The 24,898-nt window shown below is 37.2% G+C and overlaps 1 protein-coding gene across 2 annotated transcripts in view; it reads right to left on the reverse strand.

The window, feature by feature from the left end:
* KIAA0319L (KIAA0319 like) overlaps window positions 1-24,898 on the reverse strand; it is a 1,767,873-nt gene that overhangs the window by 480,258 nt on the left and 1,262,717 nt on the right. For both annotated transcript variants that reach the window (XM_044059462.1, XM_044059468.1), the window contains exon 14: window positions 80-231. In XM_044059462.1, the coding sequence (XP_043915397.1) occupies window positions 80-231 (152 nt within the window). The remainder of the gene's footprint in view (window positions 1-79; window positions 232-24,898) is intronic.

Genomic DNA, 24,898 nt, shown 5'->3' on the forward strand with positions numbered 1-24,898 from the left:
GAAGCAAAGTTCTTACTTGGGAAATTAAGACTGGCTAATGACAGAATGAGCAATTTACGTAAAAGAAATAAATACTTACTCCAGCTGCTGGACTTCCTTCATCCCGAATCCAGTGATAGCTGATAATCCCCTTATCGTCTGAAGATTTTGACCCATCTAGTGTAGCTGTGTTGACAGGTAATGTAATGACAACATTTCCAGCAATTTTGGCAACTGGGGGTTTGTTCATTTCTACATGAGAGAGAAGGAGAAAAGTTCAATGTTTTTCAGAAAATATAAATAATTCATGTAATTAATGTACTGTATATGAACCTACTGTTTAGGTAATTCTAAATTTATTTATGAAGGCATCACGACAGCAATATAAATTCTGTACTGTGCAGGAATCTCTTCTACAATTACTGTGTGTGTACTGAATAAAACAACAGGAGAATCACCAACTGTATTGCCAACAACAAGAACAATAAGTGAGTCCCAGCTCTACTTTCAAAGTCTGGATAAATTTATTAAATACAGTTCAGTATATTTACAGAAACAATTCTCAATCTCTTAGCGCCTCGGCCAACAGCCTTTTCAGAGTAAAAAATTAACAATCACTAAAAGACCACTTTATATATACTTATAAAACATTTGATTGAATTCAATTAAACTATTATTCAATTGAAGCATGGCAAAATAAATGTTTAAAGAAATAGCCTTAAATAAGGCTTTGCCAGTTACATTCCCTATTTAAACCATACGGAGCCAGAGTGCCATATTTCATGATTAGAACAGATTCCTTCTGTCTCAATATATTTTTCTGATAATCAACATTATTAAAATGAAGTGGTACATGTTCTAAAACCGTTACTTTCATACAACTACTATCCCCACCATGACATAAATTAAAATGTTCTGCAATGGGACTAGTTAGTTTTTTATTCTTCACATCTCTAACATGTTCTTTTATTCTGTCTGCCAACATTCTCTTTGTTTCACCAATATAATATTTATTGCATGCACAAAAAATAACATAAATTAATCCCTTACTTCTACAGGAGTATTTGTCCCTAACAGTGAAATTTTTACCATTAATTTTTTCTACTTCAGTTACTATATATTTACACACTGAACAACTACCACACGGGAAAGTTCCTACATCTTTTATATTATTAACTATAGGGATTTTAGGTTGTTTAAAGATGCTATGGACTAAGAAATTCCTAATACTTTTAGCTTTTTTATATGAAATAATCAATTTAGTGTTTTTTAAGGAATCAATTTCATTCTTGATAACATTCCAATATTGTTTAATTCATTCATTCATAATGCCAGAAAAATCTGTATATTTTGTCACAAAAAATATTTTTTCTTCATTTGTTATATGTTTATTATATCTATATTTATTATATTCTCTATCATTTATTTTTATATTAAAACTCTCTTTAAACACTTTTATAAGACTATTTTTAGTTGCAGTGACATCATAGCCCCTATTAATAAATAATTTAGCCACTCTCAGAGACTCATCATAAGCTAGATTAACATCAGAGTTAAGTCTTTTTATTCTAATAAATTCTCTATAGGGAATAGCTCTTAAAGTATGTGTCGGATGGCAACTATTTCCACACATTTTCCAACTAATTTCATCAAATTTTCTATAAATACTAGTATGTATGAAATGATTATTAACACCTTTTAGAGAAATATCCAAGTGATTAATTTCAGAACCTTTCTGTACATCACTAAATTTTATACCATACTGGTTAATATTTAATTCATGAATAAATTGACCAGAAATTTCATAGCCATCTTTACAAATAAAAATAAGATAGTCAATAAATCTATAATATTTTACAACATATGTATTAAAAAAATGTAACTTATATAAAAATTCATTTTCAAACATCCCCATAAATAAATTAGCATAAGCTGGAGCAAAAGCTGCTCCCATCGCTGTTCCAGTTAACTGTTTGTATAATTTACCATTAAATTCAAAAATGTTATTCTTTAACCAGAATTCTACCATTTCTAATACATAATGGGTTTTAGGACAATCACCCCAAAAAAAACTTAATAGCTTCTAATCCCCAAAAATGGGAGATATTTGTATACAGACTCTCTACATCAACAGTAATAAAATACATTCCTTCCTTCCAACATATATTCTTAATATTCTGAAGGAAGTCGTAGGAGTCTTTAATATAAGAAGGCAGTGTCAACACTTTTTCAATTAATATTTCATGTAATAAGGTACAAATGTTATATGTAAAAAAGCCATGAGCTGACACAATAGGACGGCCTGGAGGGCTATCCAAATTCTTGTGTACCTTCGGCAGACAAAAAAATCTTGCCATTTGATTATTTTTAATAATTATTTTTTTGTCAACATCAGACTTTGTAAAATAGTGTAGTCTAATACCTTTCTGTAGTAGATTGTTAAAGTCAATTTCTGCTTTCTTCATATAAGCTACATTAATCTCAAGATATACTTCTTTGTTATCAAGATGTTTCATACACATCTCATAATAATCACAAGCATTTAATATAACCAATTTTCCCCCTTTGTCTGAGGGCTTGAAAACTATGTTGTCATTTTTACTAAGTGCTCGTAATTTATTCCATTCTATTTTAGTTAAATTATAGTGATGTGTTTGTTTCAAAAAACATTCTAGTTCTTTATCTAACATTAAATTTAGCACACATTCAAATTTTTGTATCGTTGCATTCTTATAAGGAGGTAAAAAAGAGCTATGAGATTTTAGCATACTCGTATCAAATGTACTATATGCATTACTTATATCTTCATTATCTGATGTACAAGAGTAGAAACTCTCATCACTCTCTACATCACTATTTAGCATTTCCACAGTAGAACTGTTAATATTAGTGGTAGGACAAGGGGTACACCTACAGAAATATTCTCTGAGATTCATTTTACGGAATAGCTGAAATAATTCTGTTTTTAACTCGTATTTTTTAGGAAAACAGGTAGGAACAAATTATAACCCCTTTTCCAAAATGCCCATTTCAACACTATCTAAAACATAATTGGACAAATTGATTACATAATTGTTAACTATAGTCTCATCATTAAATTCAAGCCCATCTACCTCTTTTAAAATGTCCATCGCCCGAGTCTCTTTGGCGTTCTGAGTTGTTCCAGCCCCTTTTCCTGGAGTTCGTGTAATGTCCATTGAAATTCGAGAATGTCTTCTGAAAGCCTTCCGAATTCGCGGCTCCTGGCAATTCAGGAAAGTTCTCTCTATCATCTTCTTCCCACGATGACGCGCCGCTTTCACCAGACAGGAAGCTTTTGTTTTTATATGGTTCAGAAACCGGATTTCCTCTTTGAAACGATACGGCCTTTTTTCTAATTCTCTGATTATTAGTGAACACAAACGCCCTCTTATGTTCATAATCTCTAATGTCTCTAGTTAACTTATATTTTTTGCGATCAATAAGATCTTTCTCATAGTTGGCTAATTTTGTATTTATACCCACCAGGAAATTTTCCAAAGTGGTATTAGAAGTTATGCTCACTAGTTGGTCGCATACATGTTTCATCTCATTTACAAGTTTCTCTTTTTTAATATTATCTCTCTCAGTTAAAATTGAAACCCATTCAACACTGCACCAATGTGCAGCCGCTATCCAACGTTCATGAAACTTTTGGTCTGTTTCATCATTAAGATCAAATGCTGTAGAAGGGTTCTTAACTGATCTTAGACCACGAGGTGTAATATCTAGTTCCGCATATCTTTCAAGACTACCAATGTTGTAAAACACCGCAGTTTCTTTAAAAATTAACTTTTCCAGTTTGATACATAAGTCCTGTGCATCAGGGTTATCAGGTATGGTAACTTTCTTGCCTACCGTTGCAAATGGATTAATTGCAGTCCTCATTCTAGAATTCTCCCACTTTTTCATAACACCTAGACCAGAGCCTCCTGGACCTTCAGGGATCATTTTTGTCAAACCAGGTAAATTGTTGTCAACTTCATTAGTTATTAGAACATTGGCACGACCAGAATTATCACCATTGCGTTGAAACATATCCATACCAGACTCTCTAAATATGCGCGGAAAGGAGCACATGGACTCACTTGTCATATTGAATAAAACAACAGGAGAATCACCAACTGTATTGCCAACAACAAGAACAATAAGTGAGTCCCAGCTCTACTTTCAAAGTCTGGATAAATTTATTAAATACAGTTCAGTATATTTACAAAAACAATTCTCAATCTCTTAGCGCCTCAGCCAACAGCCTTTTCAGAGTAAAAAATTAACAATCACTAAAAGACCACTTTATATATACTTATAAAACATTTGATTGAATTCAATTAAACTATTATTCAATTGAAGCATGGCAAAATAAATGTTTAAAGAAATAGCCTTAAATAAGGCTTTGCCAGTTACATTCCCTATTTAAACCATACGGAGCCAGAGTGCCATATTTCATGATTAGAACAGATTCCTTCTGTCTCAATATATTTTTCTGATAATCAACATTATTAAAATGAAGTGGTACATGTTCTAAAACCGTTACTTTCATACAACTACTATCCCCACCATGACATAAATTAAAATGTTCTGCAATGGGACTAGTAGTAAAAAGTTGAAAGTAGAGCTGGGACTCACTTATTGTTCTTGTTGTTGGCAATACTGTGTGTGTATGTCTGTGTGTGTGTGAGAGAGAGATTGCGTGTGTCTATGCACATTTCAAAGCATTGAATTATTTTTTTTCTTTCTCTGCATCCCAGCAACAAACATATCTTTTTTCATTTTTTCACAGAGGGATAATGTCTTCCATATGAATTCATCATTCCAGGAATTATTCTGCAACAAATATATACTCTACTTCTGCTATCTACTTTACTGACCTCTAACATAAATACTACAATAAGTGTGTGAAACAATTCTTCTCTCAAAGTATGTAACATTTATCATGTTGCACTCTCTCCTTCTCCATGGATTAAGGTCAAACTAAAAATAAAAGAATGTGTAAACTATCCAAAACCAAGGAAATGCCTAAAGTTGCTTTTCTACTGTTTCTTACACCTGACAGAATAAGGATATTAGTGTTTGATACTTTTTTATCAGAAAAGAAACTAAAAACTACAACACTACTTTATATTTTCAGTTCTCAGTACTACTTGAAAAAACAAATTTTTCAAATGGCAGCAAAAAGTAAGTGCCAAAACAAAGTATCCCCCAGAATCTCGGAGAACTATGAGGTGAGGTGAAGTATGTCTGAACCTTTTCTAAAGCAGCAGACAGGAGGATGAAATTATTTAGCTGCAAAAATTCAACATGAAGATGGCACTTCCAAGTTATATAGGCTCATAGGTGTATACTAGGCTAATGGCCACTAGGGACTTTATAAGCCTATTGATGCAAACCAAGTGTAACCCACAAATATCATTTATAGAGGGATGATTTACTGTCTACCTCTGTCCATCACACACACAGCCGCCAGACCAGGGGTGAACTTCTAATTACCCATCCAATGGTCTAAGTTGTACTTAAATATGGATAGGGAGGAAGTCTGCTTCACAAGGATGAGAAACCTGTTCCAGAGAATAGGAATTCTCAGAGAAACTATCTGCCTTTGCAATATGTCCTATTTATGCTGCAAGCAAAATTTAGGTCTTTTAATCTAGTAATTCTGATGTTGTTTGTTTTGTGGATGTGCAAAAGGTTCATCAAAACAGAGTTCAGGGATCCCTTGTATGCCAAGCTAAGTTCACCTCTCAGAATTCTGTAGGATACTGAGCAAAGAGACAGGGCTTTGAGGTGATCAGCGCAGAACATTGTGTTTATTTTGTAAGGATCCTTTACGGATGTTCCAGTTGCTGCAAGTGTCTGGTCAAGTACATACCGAAGGGGGCATTATGCTCTATGGTGGGTCTTATGAGGACCAAGTGCAATGGTATGATGACATCTCTGGACATTGGTTTTGACCTCTGAGAAGTAGATGCTAAAGAGGAGTGGGCCTAGCACAGAGCCCTGGGGATTCCATTATTGTCCAGCCTTCTCTGTGGAGGTGATCCCACCAATTCTAACCTCCAGGGACCTGTCAGTGAGTCAGCTAGCTATCTAGCATGTTATAAAGGGGTTTATATCTAGTTCAGTAAGTTTGTTGACAATGCCAGAGTGGGGTATTATATCAAATACTTTAGCCAGATCTAGGTAGACAAGTATGCACCATTTTCCCATCATCCATTGCCTTAGTGACCTTTTCAAATAAGTCCACCAGGTTCAGTAAGCATGATCTTTCTTTGACTAAGCCAAACTGGGATGGATCCACTGTCTGGAATTCATAGTCTTTAGGTAGTTGTTAGGCATGCAGTACAGAAGACCATTAATGAGCCTAGCCCAAATTCCCCCATGCCCCAAAGCATTGTTTAAGTGACTTGCTCAAGGTCACACATTAAGCATGTGAAGGCTGAAGGAATCAAACCCTGTAGCAAAAAAGCATGACTTTAATCCTCTTCACTAACTGCCAGACAAAGTGCATGGTCGGTTTATCTCTGGATTATCAAACCAGTAAAGGATGGTTCTCAAGTAATGCATAATCACTGTGAATGGAAATCCTTAACCTGCTCTCTTTATGAATGTGACCTTGAACTGTGGTCATAACAGAAAGAACAGTTATGAATAAGAAGGTACTGCACATCCTTACTTGTTGGGAGCCCTAGGAAAGCTTAGATGGAGCACTGTAACAACAGATGATATTGAGCAGAACCAAAGAAGGTCCAAAAATAGAAAGGCTTGCTAATAAATAAACAAAATTAAAAAACATATACACAAAAAGGTACACAAGTAACATATGCACTTAAATTTGCATCTACTCTGCCACACATGCATTTTGCAAAAGGTGAGCCCATCTTAATAGCAGTTTCAGAAAATGTAGTTACACTATGTTTTTATGGCTTCATCTATGACATCTTCTGTTAAATCTTAACTTTATTTCAGATTATCTCACTGGCAATGAATTAATGAGTCTGGCAACTGACAATGCAACTTTCTTCAGAAGATATTTATGAATACTGTTTTCCTTTATCGCTGAATGTTTACTTAGAAGAACTATCCTTTTCTCACTCTTTTTGAACTGCCAAGGGCCTAGGTTTGCTAACCGAAAGAGATCACATACAGCCCATTGTATAAAAATAGCAAAAGTCTCTTTTAACCTTAGAAAACATACTGGGATTTCTAAGAGTTTGTAAATGTGAACTGATCTGGAGACATAGTTCTGACTACATCAGCAGAAAAGAGAAAGACATGTAGAACTGCTAATGAGGAAGGAGTTTCAATAGTTCTGAACACATCAGAAGAGGACTGCTAATCAGTTTGCAGACTCAAGATTCAACAACTTTAGGATTTCCAAGATGACAGGGTTGAAGGTTGGCATAATGGTTAAAGTGTTTACCTTATAGACACAAGGTGCAGGGTTTGATTCTCACATGGGGTAATTAGATAGGCTTAAAATGGTCCACAAGAGCAGTTACCTAATACTAATCTATGAACCTACTAAGCTATGAACCTGCACACTGATCAACAAATTGATTATAGCTCTCCCAGTACGTAAACCGCAATAGTGAAAAAAGCCACTAAAGCTATCAAACTGGATAAGATTCAGTTACTAACTTGAAATTATGCTGCTTGGATGCAAACAAAAAAAATGTGGATAAACTAATACAAATCCAATCAGAAAAGGAGAAACTGTAGCTAGGAAGATTCTTGCAGATTTCATGAAAAAGTTAAAGTTTCAGCTTTGGTGCAGGAGATGGCGTCCAGCAATTAAGAGGAAAAAATAAATCAAATTTACTCAGAGGTGTTTAAAATAAAAGAAAAGCTGAAGGAATACATCAGTCAAATAGCAAATGGGTAGAAAATACATGGAGCTTTAACTTGCCATTCAGATAAGCTGAAAAAATGACAAAAATCAGGATTGAAATTAAGAAAAGGCTGGCTGAGTGTGATGTTTCTCAAGAAGAGTAGTTTCAAAAATTAGTAGGATTAGAAAACAGAGCAAACAAAAACAGAGACTTTCTGCTGTATCAGAGAAATTGAAGCAGACTGTATTAAAGTACAAATAAGCAACTGAACTAGTTTTCCACAGTAGGATTTGTTAATTGAAAGGGCATACAATGTGTACAGCCGAGATCAATATTAGTAAAGATGCAACCATATCAGCAGAAAAAGTTGCACCTGACAAAACTATGGCAGAAAAGAACATAAGGGTGTTTATGGAGAATGACTGCAAACAGTACACCAGGCAGAAGAGAAGTAAATTAATCCCTGCAATCAGAATATGTTGAAAGGCAGGTATGAGATTCAAGCTATTCTAACCAGCTGTCTTCAAAATACTTCTGAACGATTCTTGGAGGATGACAGGCGTTTGGATGCAAAACAGATGAAGGAGGAAATAAAAGAGGTGAGCCAAAAAACAGTGAGCCAACAAGCAGAAAAATACTGTTTCAAATTCTTCTGACAACAACAAAGTCCGCATAAAGACTTTGCCAGTGAAACCTTTTCTGCTGCTGCAAAGGAAAATGCTTGAGTGACAGAAGAGGAGAACTGCATCTGACTAGAAGAATCAGAACTACTTTGGATTTGAATTATATAATATGTGGAATTAAGATAATAATCTCCTCTATTTTTACATGGGTTAATGCTTGGATTGATGTTCTTGTTTTAAGATGTGTAGATTTTTTTTGAGCAGATGGGTATGGGTGATAGCATGGAATGAAGAAGGGTAATGGGCTGGGGCTGGTGATTTTCTTGTATTTGCACAGTCACTGGCTATTTTTTCAATGGTGAGTGCATACAGTTAACTACGGGAATCCAAACAGTGTGTTCTGAGTAAAATTTTCAAAGTTTCTTTCATGCATCTGCAAAGCTAGTATCTGTTTTCTTTCTCATCACCAACTGCTTTTACTTGGTGACAAACTATCTGCATTTGTAAGCAATTAATCATGAGAGACCTATGAACACTATGTGCTGAGCCATATAAGATATATTGCACTGAACAATTACAAGCACATTGGCAAGTGATTCAGTGAAAAATAAATGGAGTTTGAAAGTTTGAAACTGTGGGAAGTGAATAAGATATGCAAGTAGTTTCCTCCCTAGCAGCCTTAATACTTTGATGCAGTTAATATAACCGTGAATAGCTTTGTTTACTTAAAGGTAGCCAGTGTAGTTTTTATTATGGCTAAAAGTTAATGTTTACTGAAAGCATACAAGCTGTTTTTTTTTTTTACATCTGAGAGGGGAAAAGAGACAAGAAAAGAACAGACAGCAATCAGTATAAGTGGGAACACAGGCTGTAACATGTGTTTGATCATGGGCAACCTTAACTTTAAGAATAAGTAATGCCTAAGGTGCAGCCTTTGATATGGGGGATCTACTCCTATCTGGACAGGTAAACAACTTTTTTCACAGTGTATATTTTTTTTGCTTGTTTTTTTTTTCCTGTTAGTTAAGAAAGAACAGGGGTTCTGAAAATCCTTTTTTTTTTATAGTGTTTTCAATGAAGCAAAACATCTTGAAAAATGTGACGCATATTCGAATGGAGATAAGAAATTGCAGCTAAAGAATCAGCCTGCCAAACATTGTGTGCATGCAAGCTAAAAGTTGGAATACACATTCAGTACTGTCATGTATAACAGTTGGGAGCAACAGCTTTCGAACTGTACTCTGCCATTATCATCATAGAATGTAAATGACCTTACAGATACAGACAAAAATGCAAAGGGTATTGTGTTGCACTGTCTTTAAGAAATGTAGGATGCAAAACTCAATGGGGCCAGGGTCACATATGGACAGAAATGAGCATGTGAGTTTGCAAAGAAAGGACTGCAGGACATCAGGGGACAAAGGAAATGGGAGTAATAATACTAATTGCTACGGGGCTCCAATAGTGATGGAAAAGGAATAAGACAATAATGGGAGATTTGTGGTAGTAAGAGGTTAATGGCAGAATAGGATGATTACACTGGCTTGTATTTATATTCTACCTAAAACTGCTATTATGGAGCATAAGAAAATTTTCAGAGAAATAATCAGTTTTCAGCAATAAATGTTATTTATGGGTGGGGACTGGAACTTGATTTGCAATAGCGAGGGTATATCAATGGAATATAGAAGGGAAAATAAAACAGGGCAGACTTCTTACAAAAACAGAGCAAACTACTGAAGAAATCTGAGAACATTTGGTATGGAAGATATAACTTCAGTAGTAGGAACTTGGAAAGATTTACATATTATCTCACAAGGTACAATAACTGGGTTAGACTTGATATAAATTATCAGAAAAACCTGCTGTCTTGATATAAATTATATTTCACATGAACATGTGAATTTAATTGAAAGTTTTGACACACATCAAATAACATATCAAATATTTCAGATCATGTCCTGATAAATATGTATGGCAATAAAGTAAAAATGAGACACTGCAGCTTTCACACTTATCTGTTAAAAGACTTTAAGGAAAGGGTAGCAGAAGCTATTCCAGATTTATTAGGGAAGGTAGAAATCTGTTCAGAAGGGAGAGATAGTGAGTGAAATAAAATGAACTTAAGAGTTAAAAAACAAGGCAGAAATAAAACAGAAATGGGAAATATGTAATAGGCATTATTTAGAGGGGTTGACAAAGGCTAAAATATTACAAAAGGGGAATCTCACAGAACAAGAGGAGGAAAAATGGTGAGTGCTACAGGGAAAATAATGGAGATATGGGAGAATTCAGAAAAATGCATACGTTTATAAAGGTTGCTGTTAAGCAACTACTTTTGATAACCTCACAGCAAAAACACTTTACCATAATAACCCAGGCAACAGAAAGTAAAAAGGGCCAAAACACGATTTTGTGTGATGCAGTCAAAAAGAATTGTGAATGGGACATACAAGATGGCTGCACACCAACCAACAGCTTAATTTCAGCTTTCCCCAGTGTGAAAAAAGAAACTGACAAATAAGAGCCAGTGATATTGTAAGCTTGAGTAAAATTCAATTACTAGCTCATGAGTGCACTGCCTGGATAGCAGCAGAGAATAAATTTAGACAACCTGAATGAAAATCAGAAAGAAAAAGTGAAGAGAAAACACTAGTTGGGAAGAGTCCTGCAGTTGATCAAGAGCAGTTCAAGCTTCAGCTTTGGCACAAGAGATGGATGCCAGTAATTCAGAGGAAAAAATAAAAGAAATGTACTCAGAGAAGATTAAAATAAATGAAACAGTGAAGGAGTACATCAACTCAAATATCAAAAGGCTGGAAAAATATAAACTTTAGCTATTCAGATGAAATGAAAACACACACACACACAAAAAAAAGAACAGAGGCTGAGATGAAGAAAAGGCTAGCCAAGTATGAGACTTCTCAAGAAGAGTTGCTTCAAAAAATGGTAGAGTTACAGAAAGAGCAAGAAGAGAAAAGCTGAGATTTTTTGCTCTACCAGAGAAACTGGAAGAAACTAACAGTATTAATTTTATGGAAGCACAAATAAGCAAGGCTTCTGAATAACAGCTTATTTTCAACTCTTACTGTGTGAAAACAGAAACTCAGAAAAGAAAGCCAGTGAATTTGCCTTTTTCAGTAAACTTCAGTTACTGGCTAGTAAATACACTGCCTAGATGACAGAAAAGAAGAAATTTAGAGAACTTGAAAGAAAGTCAACCACAAAAGGTGAGGAGAAAAAAGTAACTGGGAAGAATCCTGCAGTTCTTCAACCATAAGCAGTTCAAGGTCCAACTTTGGTGCAAGTGACTTCCAGTAATCTACAGGAAAAAAATAAGTCAAATGTGCTCAGAGCTGATTAAAATAAACAAAACAGTGAAAGGGTGTATCAACTCAAAATAACAAAAGGATGGAAAAATGGAGGAAGATTTTAAACAATATATAGATGAACTGATAAAACTGCAAAAAAAATCATAAATCAAAATAAAAAGTCTGGCAGAGTACAAGACTGCTCAAGAAGAGAGATTTCAAAAAATGGTAAAATTACAGAACAGAGCGCATAGGGAAAATCTGAGATTTTCTGCTGTTCCACAGAAACTAGAAGGCAAAAATAAGCAAATGGGCTGGTATTCCACAGCAGAACCTGTTTGTTAAAAGGGGACATCATGTGGATGTCCAAACCTGGCCATGAGAAAACAGTCAAGACCTGTATTAGTAAAAATGCAATTATACCAGCAGAAAGAGTTGATCCTGACAAACTGTAGTAAAAGGGCAAAGTATTAACAGTTGGAGACAGTAGAGTGTTTGTGGAAAATGATTCTTCACTGTATACCAGGCAGAAGAAAAACATATTTATTCCAGCAATCAGGGAACGTCGACAGGCAGGTGTGAGATTTAAGCTGCTGTATCCAGCTATCTTCAGAATATTTTTCCTGGAGAATCAGTCATTTTTATGCAGGACAGGCTAAGGAAGGAATACAAAAGTTTATCCAACAAAAAGTGAGCCATCAAGAAGATGAGGACTCTGCTTCTAATTCTTTGGATAATAAAGCACATGGAGAGACTTTGCCAGTGAAATTGTTTCCAATGTTCCAAAGGAAAAGCTTGAGAGACAGAGAAAGACACCTGAGTTGTCTAGAAGAATCAGGAGTGTCTTGGAACTGAAACAAAGTCTGGAGTTGGGAAATGGAGATGAACAGGAGGAAGAAGAACAGCAACATGGAAATTAGTGACTAAATGTGAAATTACAAAGCATCAATCACATTTGCGAAATATGGCTGTACAAGAAAAAGTGGAAAGAATGGACTTTTGACTTTGTTAAACTGAAAGAAGTTTTCCTCACTTCATGTCATTACTGTTTGGGAGGATACAAAGGGGAAGGAAAGAGAAAGGAAAAGGGTAACTAAGTAAAACCATTTGTGTTCCTAGCCGCACTTCTATAAAAGTTTTCATGATATAAACTGCATATTTTATATCAAAGTATTTCTTAGTTATTGTATGTGATAAATATACTAAAGTAAACAGATGCCTTTCTCTCTTTCCTTCTTTTTAGTATTACGAAATCTAGGCATTACAGTGCAAAGAGAGAAAACAGGCTAGACAAAAGCATGTTTAAATTAATGGGCTGTAATTCTGGGTTACTAAAATAGGGGATTAGGTGCGAAAATACACAGCTCATAATATATGTAGAGTGGATATGTTTTTTTCTTACTTTTGCATAAGTGAATGTCTGGAATAAAACCCTTGGCTTAATCTAATAACATGTTTTAAGTGGAAAAAAAGTAAATAAGATAACACTGAATGTAATGAAAAGTTTTCCTTTAGTAATACATGTTTCAGCTGGTCAATAAAAGCCTGCAGCCGAGGGCTACGTTTTTTCCCTTATGTTTTCATGGACAGCTGATTATAAGGCAACAGAAAAAAGCTAAAGCACTGGTTTCAACAACACTAAAAGTTAATGTTTTCTGAAAAGCATGGATATGCTTTTCACATCTGATAGGGTAATGAAGATAAAAATACCAATTAGTGTACGGAGGAACACAGGCATTAACACGTGTCTTAGCATGGATAAACTCAATTTTAGGTTAGGTGAGGCCTGTGTTTGCAGGTGTCTATTTGACACAAATGTTCCTATTAGGAGGTTAAACTTCATTAATTCAAGACGTACATATTACTGTGTGTTTGTATTAAATTAATAGGTTATGTGGGTGTGCTTGTTTTTTTTGTTTGAGGGTTTTCATTAAAACAAAAAGTCCTGTAAAATGTGATATAGGTTCAAGTGGAGATGATAAACATAACTACATAAAGGCTCAACCTAGCTTATACATTTGATAAAGAAAGGACTGCATGATGGACATTCAGCAGAACATCGGGGACAAAGAAAAAGAGAACTTATATTAATTGGTAAAAGAGCTCCAATACTGACAGAAGAGGAAAAAAGTATAACAATAGTAGATTTGTGGTTGTAAGGGACTACTTGGAAGGTATAAGGATTACACTGACATGTATTTATACTCCACCTAAAACTACTACAATGGAAATTAAGAAAAATCTGGGAGAAATAATCAGCTTTCACTGAGGAGTATTACTTACAGCTGGGGACTAGAATTAGATTTGCAACAATGAGGATGTATCTGGGGTCCTACAAACGAAAATATAACGAGGTAGATGTCTCAAGAAATCTATGAAATTATTTAGTATGGAAGAAGTGAGTTGAGTACAAGAAACTCAAAAAAATTTACATATTACTCCCCAAGGCACAATAACTGGGTGAGACTAGACAGAAATTATATTTTACATGCGCATGTGCATTTAATTGAGACAAATATCCAATAATTATTTCTGATCATGCGCCAATAATAACTAAAAATGCAAGGCAATAAAGCAAAAATGAGACACTGGTGCTTTTCTACCTACCTGTTAAAAGTGTAATTTAAGGAATGGATAGCGGAAATTATCTTGAAGTTAGCGGGAAAGACGGGAAGTACTCCAAATGTTATAGCTAGTGAGTGGGATAAAATGAAAGTGGTTTTTAAAAATAGGGTAGAGAAAAAAAGAAAAAGATATATAGTTAAGAAGCAAAAGGAATTATTTAGAGGGGCTGACAAAGGTTTAAGTATTGTAGAATAAGGGAAATCTTACTGAATAAGCAGTGGCACAACCACAGATTGCTTAAGAGAAAATAAGGGAGTACCTTGATAATATGCATGAGTTTAGAGACTGCTATTAAATAACCTTTTTTATATAATAACTCCAGTTCACAAAAACTTTTAGGCAACAGAAAGTAGAGAGGGTTGCTGCCAAACTTAGGGAGCCTATAACAAGAAAAATAATCAGAGATCCTGTAGCTGTCCTGGAAATATTTCAGATATTTAATAAAAATTTGTATAAAGCAGAGAAATGTGAAAATCAAGAAAATGTACAAATGAAAATATTTATGGAATACTTAAGTAAGCCAATGTTAGAGGAGGCTCAATAATTAACAGTTAAGATAGGAGATGATAACAATGGGGAGGTATAACCAATCTGCAGGAAAGTCTCCAGGAATAGATGGTATTCCAGTGGATGTTTGGAAGCTGGGAGGGGAAAAAGTGGTAAAAATCTGGAAGGTATTCTTTAACAGTATTTTAAAAGGAGAGGACGCACCAACATCCTGGAAAAAAACATATGGCAGATATAACACCTAAAGATGGTAAAAACCCATCAGCTGCAGCTTTATATAGGCTCATGTCAATTGTAAACTATGATTATACAGTGTGCATGTCTACAATGGCTAACAGAATGGCAAAGGTGTTGCCAAAATTGAGAGATATGAATCAATGTTGTTTGTTGTTTAGGGGAAGCAAACCTTTGATCACGTTAACAGAACAATAATGACCCAGATGGAAGTTGAAGATAAGAAAACACTGCTGTTGCTGGAGGGTCTTGATGCAGAGAAAGCATTTGCCAAAAATGGGATTATAGTACAGCAGTTTATGCATTTATGATCCCTGATGCAATAATGCAGTTAATTAGGAGGATAAATGAGGGATCGGAGGCAAAAAAGTGGGAGGGCTCCTCTCTGACAAGTTGTGTCTAAATAGTGCAACCAGGCAGGGGTGTTCTCTTTCCCCTTTGTTATTTGCTTTACATTTAGAACAACTGGCAAAGAAAATAAAGGACTCAGAAATTCAAGAATATAATTGGCATGATACTCAAGGAAATTTAGCTTTATTTGGAGACAATATTATTTTGTACATGATAAAACCAAAAAAAAAAGAACATCTCAATGTTGTAGAACATTCTGAAAAAGTTCTAAGTTTTTTGGGATATACAATTAATAAAGATAAAACAAAGGCAGTAGCTATAAACTATGTACCCACATTTATGTGGACATGATAAAAATAAAATATATAGAAATATGGATTAAAAGGCATTCTGTTACGGCAGATAAGGTTATGTGGAAAGAAATTAAACAAAGAACATGGAAGCTCTTGCCTACAGATATTGGTAGCAAGATACACTGTTTTAGTTCTTTTAGTTTTAGTCAGGCATACTTTTACCAAGCAGTGGAGAAAGTACAGTTGTGTACACTTACCATAAATGTACATGTTAGAGTGTATTCACTGTTGCAGTCATTACATTTGGGTAATCTGCTGGCAGGTTGCCCTCAGTTGGCCTGATTAACAAAGTCTTGGGTCCTGCGTTGGTTGCTGTCCCTTCTTCCATGACGTCAGGTCGTCAGGGGTATAAAACATGCAGCCGACGCCATTACATCAGCTTTTCTTGCCCCAGACGTCAGGTGCCCCCCAAATGGGGAGCAAATAAAATTGAAAACACAAAAAAATATACCTCCAATCCCAAAAGCAAATACACCAAAAGGGCTTTTAAGCATAGTGAAAGAAGGTAGAGGCATAGCCAGAGAAAAATAGGGGGCTGGAGAGAGGGTAACCAGGACTGCAACAGTGAATACACTCGAACATCTACATTTATGGTAAGTGTACACAACTGTACTATGTTCTTGGTGTTTCACTGTTGCAGTCATTACATTTGGGTAGATTCCCAAAGCTATGGTTGGGTGGAGGGAATTATACAGCATTAAGACCAGCTATAAGGCCCTGCAGGACAGCAGTGGCAAAGCCAGCTCTGGATTTAGAGAAAAGTGATAAATGGTAATGTCTGGTGAATGTATGAACTGAGCTCCAGGTAGCAGCTTCTAGAATGTTCCTGATAGGAACACCTCTGAGAAAGGCTATTGAAGTAGATGCAGCCCTGGTGGAATGGGATCTGATCCCCTGGGGGATAGCAGAAACGAATACGATGGCTTATCCATTTGGAAATGCTTTGCTTTGAAATAGCCTTTCCCTCAGCCCCTGCAGCAAATGCCACCAGCAGTTGTTCAGATTTTCTTTGAGATTTTGTCCTGCTTAAGTAAATTCTAAGTTGTCTGTGCACATCCAATGAATGCAGAATCCGCTCCTCCTTGTTCTGTGGATTGGGAAAGAAAGTTGGCAAATAAATGGTCTGATTAAGAGCCACACTGGATACCACCTTAGGGATGAAGGATGGATTGGTCCTGACAGATACCTTGTCCGCATGAAAAATTATGAAAGGCTCCACTGCCATAAGAGCCTGTAATTCGGAAATCCTTCTAGCTGAAGTGACTGCTAAAAAGAAAGTTGTTTTCCAGGAGAGAAATTTTAAGTCTGCAGTAGCAGCTGGCTCAAAAGGAGGGAGAATGAGCTTCTCCAATACAAAATTGAGGTCCCAGGCAAGGGTAGGTGCTCTCCTGGGTGGTCTTAAGTTTTTGGCCCCTCTGAGATACTGCTTTAGCAGAGGATGAGAGAAGAGGGGAGGATCTATGTTGCAATGAGCTGAAATGGGTGAGGCATGGATTTTTATGGAAGAAAAGGACAGGCCCTCGTGAAGCATCTCAGTTAAGTACTGTAAAATCTGAGGAATGTTGGGCACTGCTGTGCTTATCCCTTGAGACTGATTCCAGGCACAGAATCTTTTCCATTTGTCAGCATAAGATTTTCTAGTACTAGGCCTTCTCGCCTCAAAAATGACATCCATCACAGGTTTGCTGAGGGATGCCAAGGGTGAATTTACATAATTAGCCACGCTGCAAGATTCAAAGTTTGGAGCCGAGTGTGCAGAATTTGGTTGTTCTGCTGAGACAGAAGTAAGGTGTCTGAGGCAGGTGCCACGGTGGAAGGTGTGACCATTGCGCAGGAGTGGGTACCAGTGTTGGCGAGGCCAGTCTGGAGCAATCAAAATCATTTTTGGTTTGTCCTGTTTGACTTTTAGTAGAACCTTGGAGAGCAGAGTCAGAGGGGGAAAGGCATAGACTGATAGGTTTTCCCAGCTGAAGGATAGAGCATCCACTTTCCAGGCTTTTTTGTGATGAGTTCTTGTGCAAAATTTGTCAAACTGAAAGTTCTGGGGTGAGGCAAAAAGATCTATGTCTGGGCTCCCCCATTTGCGTGTCAACATGTTGAAAATCCGTGGTTCCAGTTTCCATTCTTGTGGGTCCATGAGTTTTCTGCTTAGTTCGTCTGCCCGAGTTTTCAGCTTTCCTGGCACGAATTGAGCTTGTAGTTGTACTTGATAGGTCAAGGCCATGTTCCACAATGTCATGACTAGTCTGCAAGGGGGGTAGGAGTGTGTACCCCCCTGTTTGTTTATGTACCACATAACTGTGGTGTTGTCTGTCTTTATCATTAATTGTCCTGGATGACGGTAGTCATTGAAGGCTGTCAATGCATTCTGTACAGCTAGCATTTCTTTTTGATTGACAGGAAGGTGCATTTGATTTGGGCTCCATGTGCCCTGAATGCACTTCCCTGCCAGATGTGCATAGTCTTGTGCATCTGTAGTTAGGGTTTGGAGGTGGTGTGAATGGCAGTCCCTTGTTTTGGTGGCAGGCCTCTGCCCACCATTGGAACTCTAGTTGCAGGCAAGGTATGATAGGAATCATTGTTTCCAGGCTGTGACAATGCTGACTCCATAGACTTTTTAAATACCACTGAAGTTTCCTCATATGCAGTCTTGCATATGGAATTAGAAGAATGCAGGAGGCCATGAACCCCAAGGCTTGCAGTATTTGCCTTGCAGAAAGCAGGGTTTTTGTGGCCACCTGTTTGAAGTAAGTCACCAAATGAATTTGCTTCTCTGGCGTAAGGAAAGCCATCTGGGCAGTTGTATTCAAGCTTGCACCCAGGAATGTAATTTTTTGAGAGGGTACCAGTTGTGATTTATTTTTGTTTATAGTGTACCCTAGACAAGTTAGAACCCTTTTTACAAACGCCAGATGGTTTAGAAGAGTGTCCTTGTTTTCTGCCTGAATTAGACAATCGTCCAGGTATGGATATATTTTAATATTTCTTTGCCCGCAAAATGCAATTACTGGAGCCAGGCACTTTGTAAAGACCCTGGGCACAGTAGATAAGCCAAAGGGCAGTGCAGAGAACTGGTAATGCAAGTAGCCTGCTTTGAAGTGGAGGTATCTTCTGCAAGATTCCCTGATTGGGATATGCAGGTAAGCCTCTTTTAAATCTAGAGTTGCCAACCAGGCATCTTTGCCTAGCACAGGAAGTAACTGATGAAGAGTCAGCATCTTGAATTTTGGAATGTCCAGAAAGGTATTTAGAGTGGATAAGTCCAGAATTGGACACCATGATTTGTCTTTTATGGGTACCAGGAAAAGTCTTGAATAGAAACCTTGTCCCTTTTCCTCTTCTGGTACTGATTGAATAGCCCCCATGCTCATGAGGGAAAGTACTTGTTTCTGGGCCTCTGCCCACTGATTTGGGGGCAGGTCTGGCCATCTGTTTGGAATTGGCAAAGTATGGAAATGAAATCTGTATCCCTGAGATAGTATACTTAAAACCCATTTGTCCTGGGTTATAAGTTGCCAGTTTCTTGTGGGAAGAGCCAGTCTTCCCGCCAAAGGGGTGGCTAAAAGGTAAGTGCTTGGTAATTGTAAAAGGAAGTCATTGAGACTGCTTACCATAGGGAGGTGTCTTGTTTCCAGACTTAGAAGTGGAGGCACCCCATTGTTTTGTTCTGAAAGTCCCTTGTGACTGAAACCTGAAGCTTTTGGAATGTCTGGGTTTGACTTGAGTGGCTCTCGAAGGAACTGGAAAGGACCAGTTCTTAGTAGGCCAGTGCCTACTAAATCTTGGAGGATGCACTTGTAAGAAATATTTCACAGTTTGCATAGATTTAGCTTTATCTTCCATCTTTTTTTAAAACTTCTTCAGCCTTATTACCGAAGAAATGATCCTGTTCTAAAGGAGCATCCAACAATTTTGCTTTAACATGATCTGGCAGATTTTGCACTTTGAGCCAAGCATGCTTTCTAGCACAGACTCAGTTACAGCAGCCCTGCAAGAGGCCTCCAAAGAATCAAAACCACATTGCAAAGTATGTTTTCCAACTTGTTCAGCTGAATGCAATAAATCCTGTAAATTTTTGTTTTCCACACAGTCAGAAATTAACATCATTTTCTGTTTAAGCAGTCCCATGATATACTGTTGATATTTTAGCATATGAAATTGACAGTTTAAAGCCCTGATTGCCAAGGTTGCAGAAGTGTAAACCTTCTTGCCCCATCTATCCAGCGCCCTGGAATCTCTATCTCTAGGCCTTTTAGAAGGGGGGGGGTTGGCTACCCCTGATCAGAGTAATTAAATCTTCAGCCATTTTGATAATTTGTTTTTAAGCATAGGGGCCTGCACACGTGGCACAGGCGTCGTTTTAGGCATAGATTGACATTTTGGCCTTAGTTTTGAAGATGGCATCAGTCTAATATACAAATCTGTAGGCCTGAAAACACCCTCAGAAGCCGGTGCCTGCACAGCGGCTCCGGACCCATCCAAGGTAGAGACATCCGCGGGTTCCATAATTGAAGCATATCACGTCATACCGGACTCCGAATGGGTCTCAGTAGAGGCCTGCGAATCAGAAGTAGCAGGTATCAGGGGCTGTGAAAGCGCCTCACTGAGAACCGGCGAACTGGTATTCTGGTAGTCAGATTGCTAACCAACGACATTTCTGGATAATTAAAGCGTGAGCCAAAATATTTAGAAGCAAAAATGTACCGACGTTTGACAGTGCGTTGATTAAATAAACCACAAAACCGACAGCAAGGTACGTTGTGGTCAGGGCCTAGGCAAGAAATACAGTACAAATGAAAATCCTTATGAGGTATTTGCTTCCCACAAGTAATGCAATTATTAACTTTTACTGACATCGGTATGGAGCAAGAAAAAGTTTCCCCAAAGGGGTACTTAGCTTTTTAGTTAAAGACTTTGGATCTGAAACTCGAAAACGAAAATTTCAGGAGTTGGCCGACCAGCACTTGCGAACTGCTTCTGCTTCAGGCATCGCACAGCAAGAAAGACTGATGTAATGGCATCGGCTGCATGTTTTATACCCCTGACGACCTGACGTCATGGAAGATGGGACAGCAACTGACGCAGGACCCAAGACTTTGTTAATCAGGCCGACTGAGGGCAACCTGCCAGCAGATTACCCAAATGTAATGCCTGCAACAGTGAAACATGAAGAGCATTTTGTGAAGAATAATTAATAAAGAGTACAAGGATTTTATCTGGAAGGAGAAGACGACAATATTCAAATGGGATAAGCTGATCCTTCCAAAAGAACATGGTGGTTTATGATTACCAGATTTGAAGGGTTATTTTAGAGCTACATAGTTAAGACTTATACATAACACAAGCAGAAAGCTACAACTCAAAGAGGAAAGGAGTGATGTTGAATATGAAAGCAGGAGAAATTCAAGAAAAAAGGAGACTGTGTGATTTTAGATGCAGATCCTTAAGGAGAATATTATATCCATAAATCAGCAGAAAGCATACTAAGGACTCAGCCAACACAGAAATGGAAAAAGGAGATTTTGCCAATCAGGATGACTGTAAGTAAGGGTACAGAGACCAGGAAAGAGAGGGCTGCAAATTACTGGAAGAAGCTTACAAAGGAACCAAGGTACTGAGAACAAATAACTAGTGAGGGAAAGGTACCATGAATGGGATGAAACCAAGATGATGTCTGGACTGCAAGCTAGAGACTGCATTGCTTACTAGGGATTGATAGAGTAATAACAAAGAGAAAGGGATAGGGGAATCTTTAGTGAATGACCTGCTCAATGTGGTTTTTAGTTGAATCTAGAATACAACTTGCTGGTAAAAAAAGGATAATTAGTAGGGCATGGAAAATATTGCATAAAAACTTAAATAATCAATCATAGGAGGTCAGAAAAGACTGGGAAAGGAGACTGGAAAAACTGTGTACAAGAGAACAAATGGAGGACATATATACGGCCCCCAAGTTTAAAAAAAAGTCCAGAAGATTTAGGATATTTGCTAGGAAGTGTTTGCATATGTATTTTATACCTCAAGCAGGCTTTCAAAGAATTTTTCCTCACATAGACAGCAAATGTTGGAGGTGTGATGAGGAATAAACAGGTAATAGGGAACATATGTTATGGGACTGTAATGAGTTGGCAGACTTCAAAAATTCCCCACAGAGTATTCTTGTCAGAAATAATGGGTTAGCAAATGACTAATTAAAGAAATTATTTTTCCCCAGGATCTGAACTGCCTAGGCTTAGTAAGGCCTTATTAAGTTTAATTTTACTGGCCGAGAAAAAAAGCAATTATTTGAAAAAAGAATATTAAGTCTAAACCAGCTGTATTTGAAGTACTGAATATTATAAAAAAAAGATAAAAGACCTGGAAATAGTATCTTTAGAAAAGTGAAGGAACAAGTTACATAGAAATAAATGGAAATTGTGGGAACAATATATGCAGAATAACGTTCAAGTGCTCAGAGAAGGAGGAGGGGGTTAAGAGAAGGCAGGAATTTAGCAATTTTTGTAACGTTGGACTGATAACAACTATAAAGAAAGAAAAGATACGAGATGTACAATGGTATGTAAATGGAAAAAGGTGTTAAAAATACTTTTGAATGATTTTTTAGAATTCTAGCCTGTGTACATCTCTCACCCGAGTAAGAGATTCCTGACAGTTTAGGGAAAAATGTGGATACCCTGTAGACAGCAACGGGCTATGACAGGAGCTTGACACCTTGTGAACATTCTTGGAGCAGTGTATAGCCCAAAGGCTACGGCAGACAACTGATAACATGATCTAGCCACACAACATTTTAAGAAATGCATGAAATCTGGATGAATAAGAAAGTGATGATATACACATTTTAAATCTAAGGTTACTAAAAAAACTCAGATGAGGATGAAGTAGTAACAGGTTCCGAAGTGAAAGCATTTTGAAACTGGGCACTATTACAAACAGATTCTGAAAGGAAGATCTAGGACTGGGCTCCAGGCATTTTCTTTCTTTGGCACCAAAAATAGTATTCGATAACACACTTTTCCAAAAGAAGGAACAGCATATATTACACCCTAGCATTTGGTTTAGGACAGGAGGCAAGAGAAGGGTTTGGTCTGGTAGATGAGGAGGAATTCTCCTGAAAAGTAGGAATTTCCTCCCACTGTGACAGATTAGGAACTTCCATTTTAAAGTAGTTATTAGACATTAGAGAGGCTAATGGGTAAAATAAATTGTGTTTTATTTATGAATAAAAGACAATTAAGCAAAAAAAAATAACCTTGCCGGTCAAGCATGAGAGAGAGTTTATTAGAAAGGAAATATAAGCATAAAGTATGTAAAAAATACAGAACATTCTTTTCTCAAGGAAAAATACAATCTTGCCAGCTACAGAATGTTCCTTAATGGAATGATAAATAAAGCACATATGAGACCAAGCTTGAGACCAAGGTTAGGATGAGTCTTCTTCTTCTTCTTCTTTCGGCTTTTCCCGGTCAGGGGTCGCCACAGCGGATCACCTTGTCCGCACATTGAATGGCAGTGGAGTTTTAAGGTGTCGAGTTGCCAGCCCGGCGCCCAACCTTCCACAGAAGGCACACTCACACGCACACCTAGTGCCAATTTAGAGTGTCCAATCCACCTGCAGCATGTCTTTGGGATGTGGGAGGAAACTGGAGCACCCGGAGGAAACCCACGCGACCACAGGGAGGACATGCAGACTCCGCACAGAAGGCACCCCAGCCGGGGATCGAACCGGAGAACCTCTTGCTGTGAGGTGGCAATGCTAACCACTGCACCACCGTGGCCGCCCTACCAAGGTTAGGATGAGTAAATAAGGAAAATTACTGGACTGAAGCAATATAACATATTGTGTTCAGGATAGCAGTTCAGTTAAGGTTAGTTAGTTCGTTTGACCTGGCACTACAAAGAAGATTAAGCTACAATACAGGCACTCGAGCCTGAATACAGAAGACAGGTCAAATAAAGATTATTATTATATTTTAGTTTACATTGTTTAGGACAATCAGAATATGATGTGCAGTAACTTTGGATATTGTTTATCAGCACTGTTAATGAAGAAAGTATTCAGATACTGTGAACATCTAATAAAGCCTTATTGAATGAACTACAGTGTTTGGAGAATTCATTCTGAAAAGTACACAAGACTTGGCCCATAAAGGAGAGACTGGCACCCGTTTAGCACTAGTCTGGGTAATTAACAGATAAAGACTTTCATTCTCAGTCTCATTACAGTGTTTCCAGCTAATTATGGTGCAGTACAGTCTTATCAATTCTTACACACTGCCATCTGTAGCTATCTGTAACAGCTTCAGAAACCATATGTCAGAAATAATCTATTGCCCGAGAGACAGACAGAGAAACTGAGATTCTGACTTTCTGGAAGTGATAAAAAACTGCCAAGGTGGAAGGGGGGAGGGGAGGGCCCTTAAATAGTCATTCTGCCTTATTTGACTGTCCTTTGTGCTGGTGGGTTCCAGCTTTCTTTTCGGCACTGCCCTGCCACTGCTTTTTAAACATCTTCTAACCAGCATTCTGCTGAAACTTTATTTTGTTGCCTGCCAAAACTGGATGAGGGAACGGAAAATCCCTTCCAACACTTCCAGATGGAGGCCTGCAACAATGAGAGACTTCTTGAATCAGCTTACCTCTTTCATCACACATTTTAATAACCTCTGCAGCAGAAACTACAAAAAAAAATCTACAGCTAAGGGAGAATTCAAAATTTAATTTTTGACATCTACTAGATGTTTCTGAAATTGCAGCCAGGCAAACTTCCTCAGCACAGTACCAGATGCAACAGCTCTGTAAGAAGTATCTACACATTCACAAACACATTTCAATGACTAGTGACCTGAGATATATAAGGAATTAAACTACACAAAGCATATTTTTCTTCACAAGAGGAAAATGCAGCAAAAACATTCCTCAGACTTTCACAATTAGTCACTATAAACTTTAACATATGAGCCTGACAATTCAAAATTATAAAAATCAAAGTTGCAGAAGCATACACTTGTTTCCCACACTTAACAGCTTTACCATCCTTGTCAGAAACAGGGTTAGAATTAACAAACTGT

Source organism: Protopterus annectens, chromosome 1.part2 (genome assembly GCF_019279795.1).
Source record: "Protopterus annectens isolate FY-2018-M chromosome 1.part2, PAN1.0, whole genome shotgun sequence".
NCBI classification, from domain to species: Eukaryota; Metazoa; Chordata; order Ceratodontiformes; family Protopteridae; genus Protopterus; species Protopterus annectens.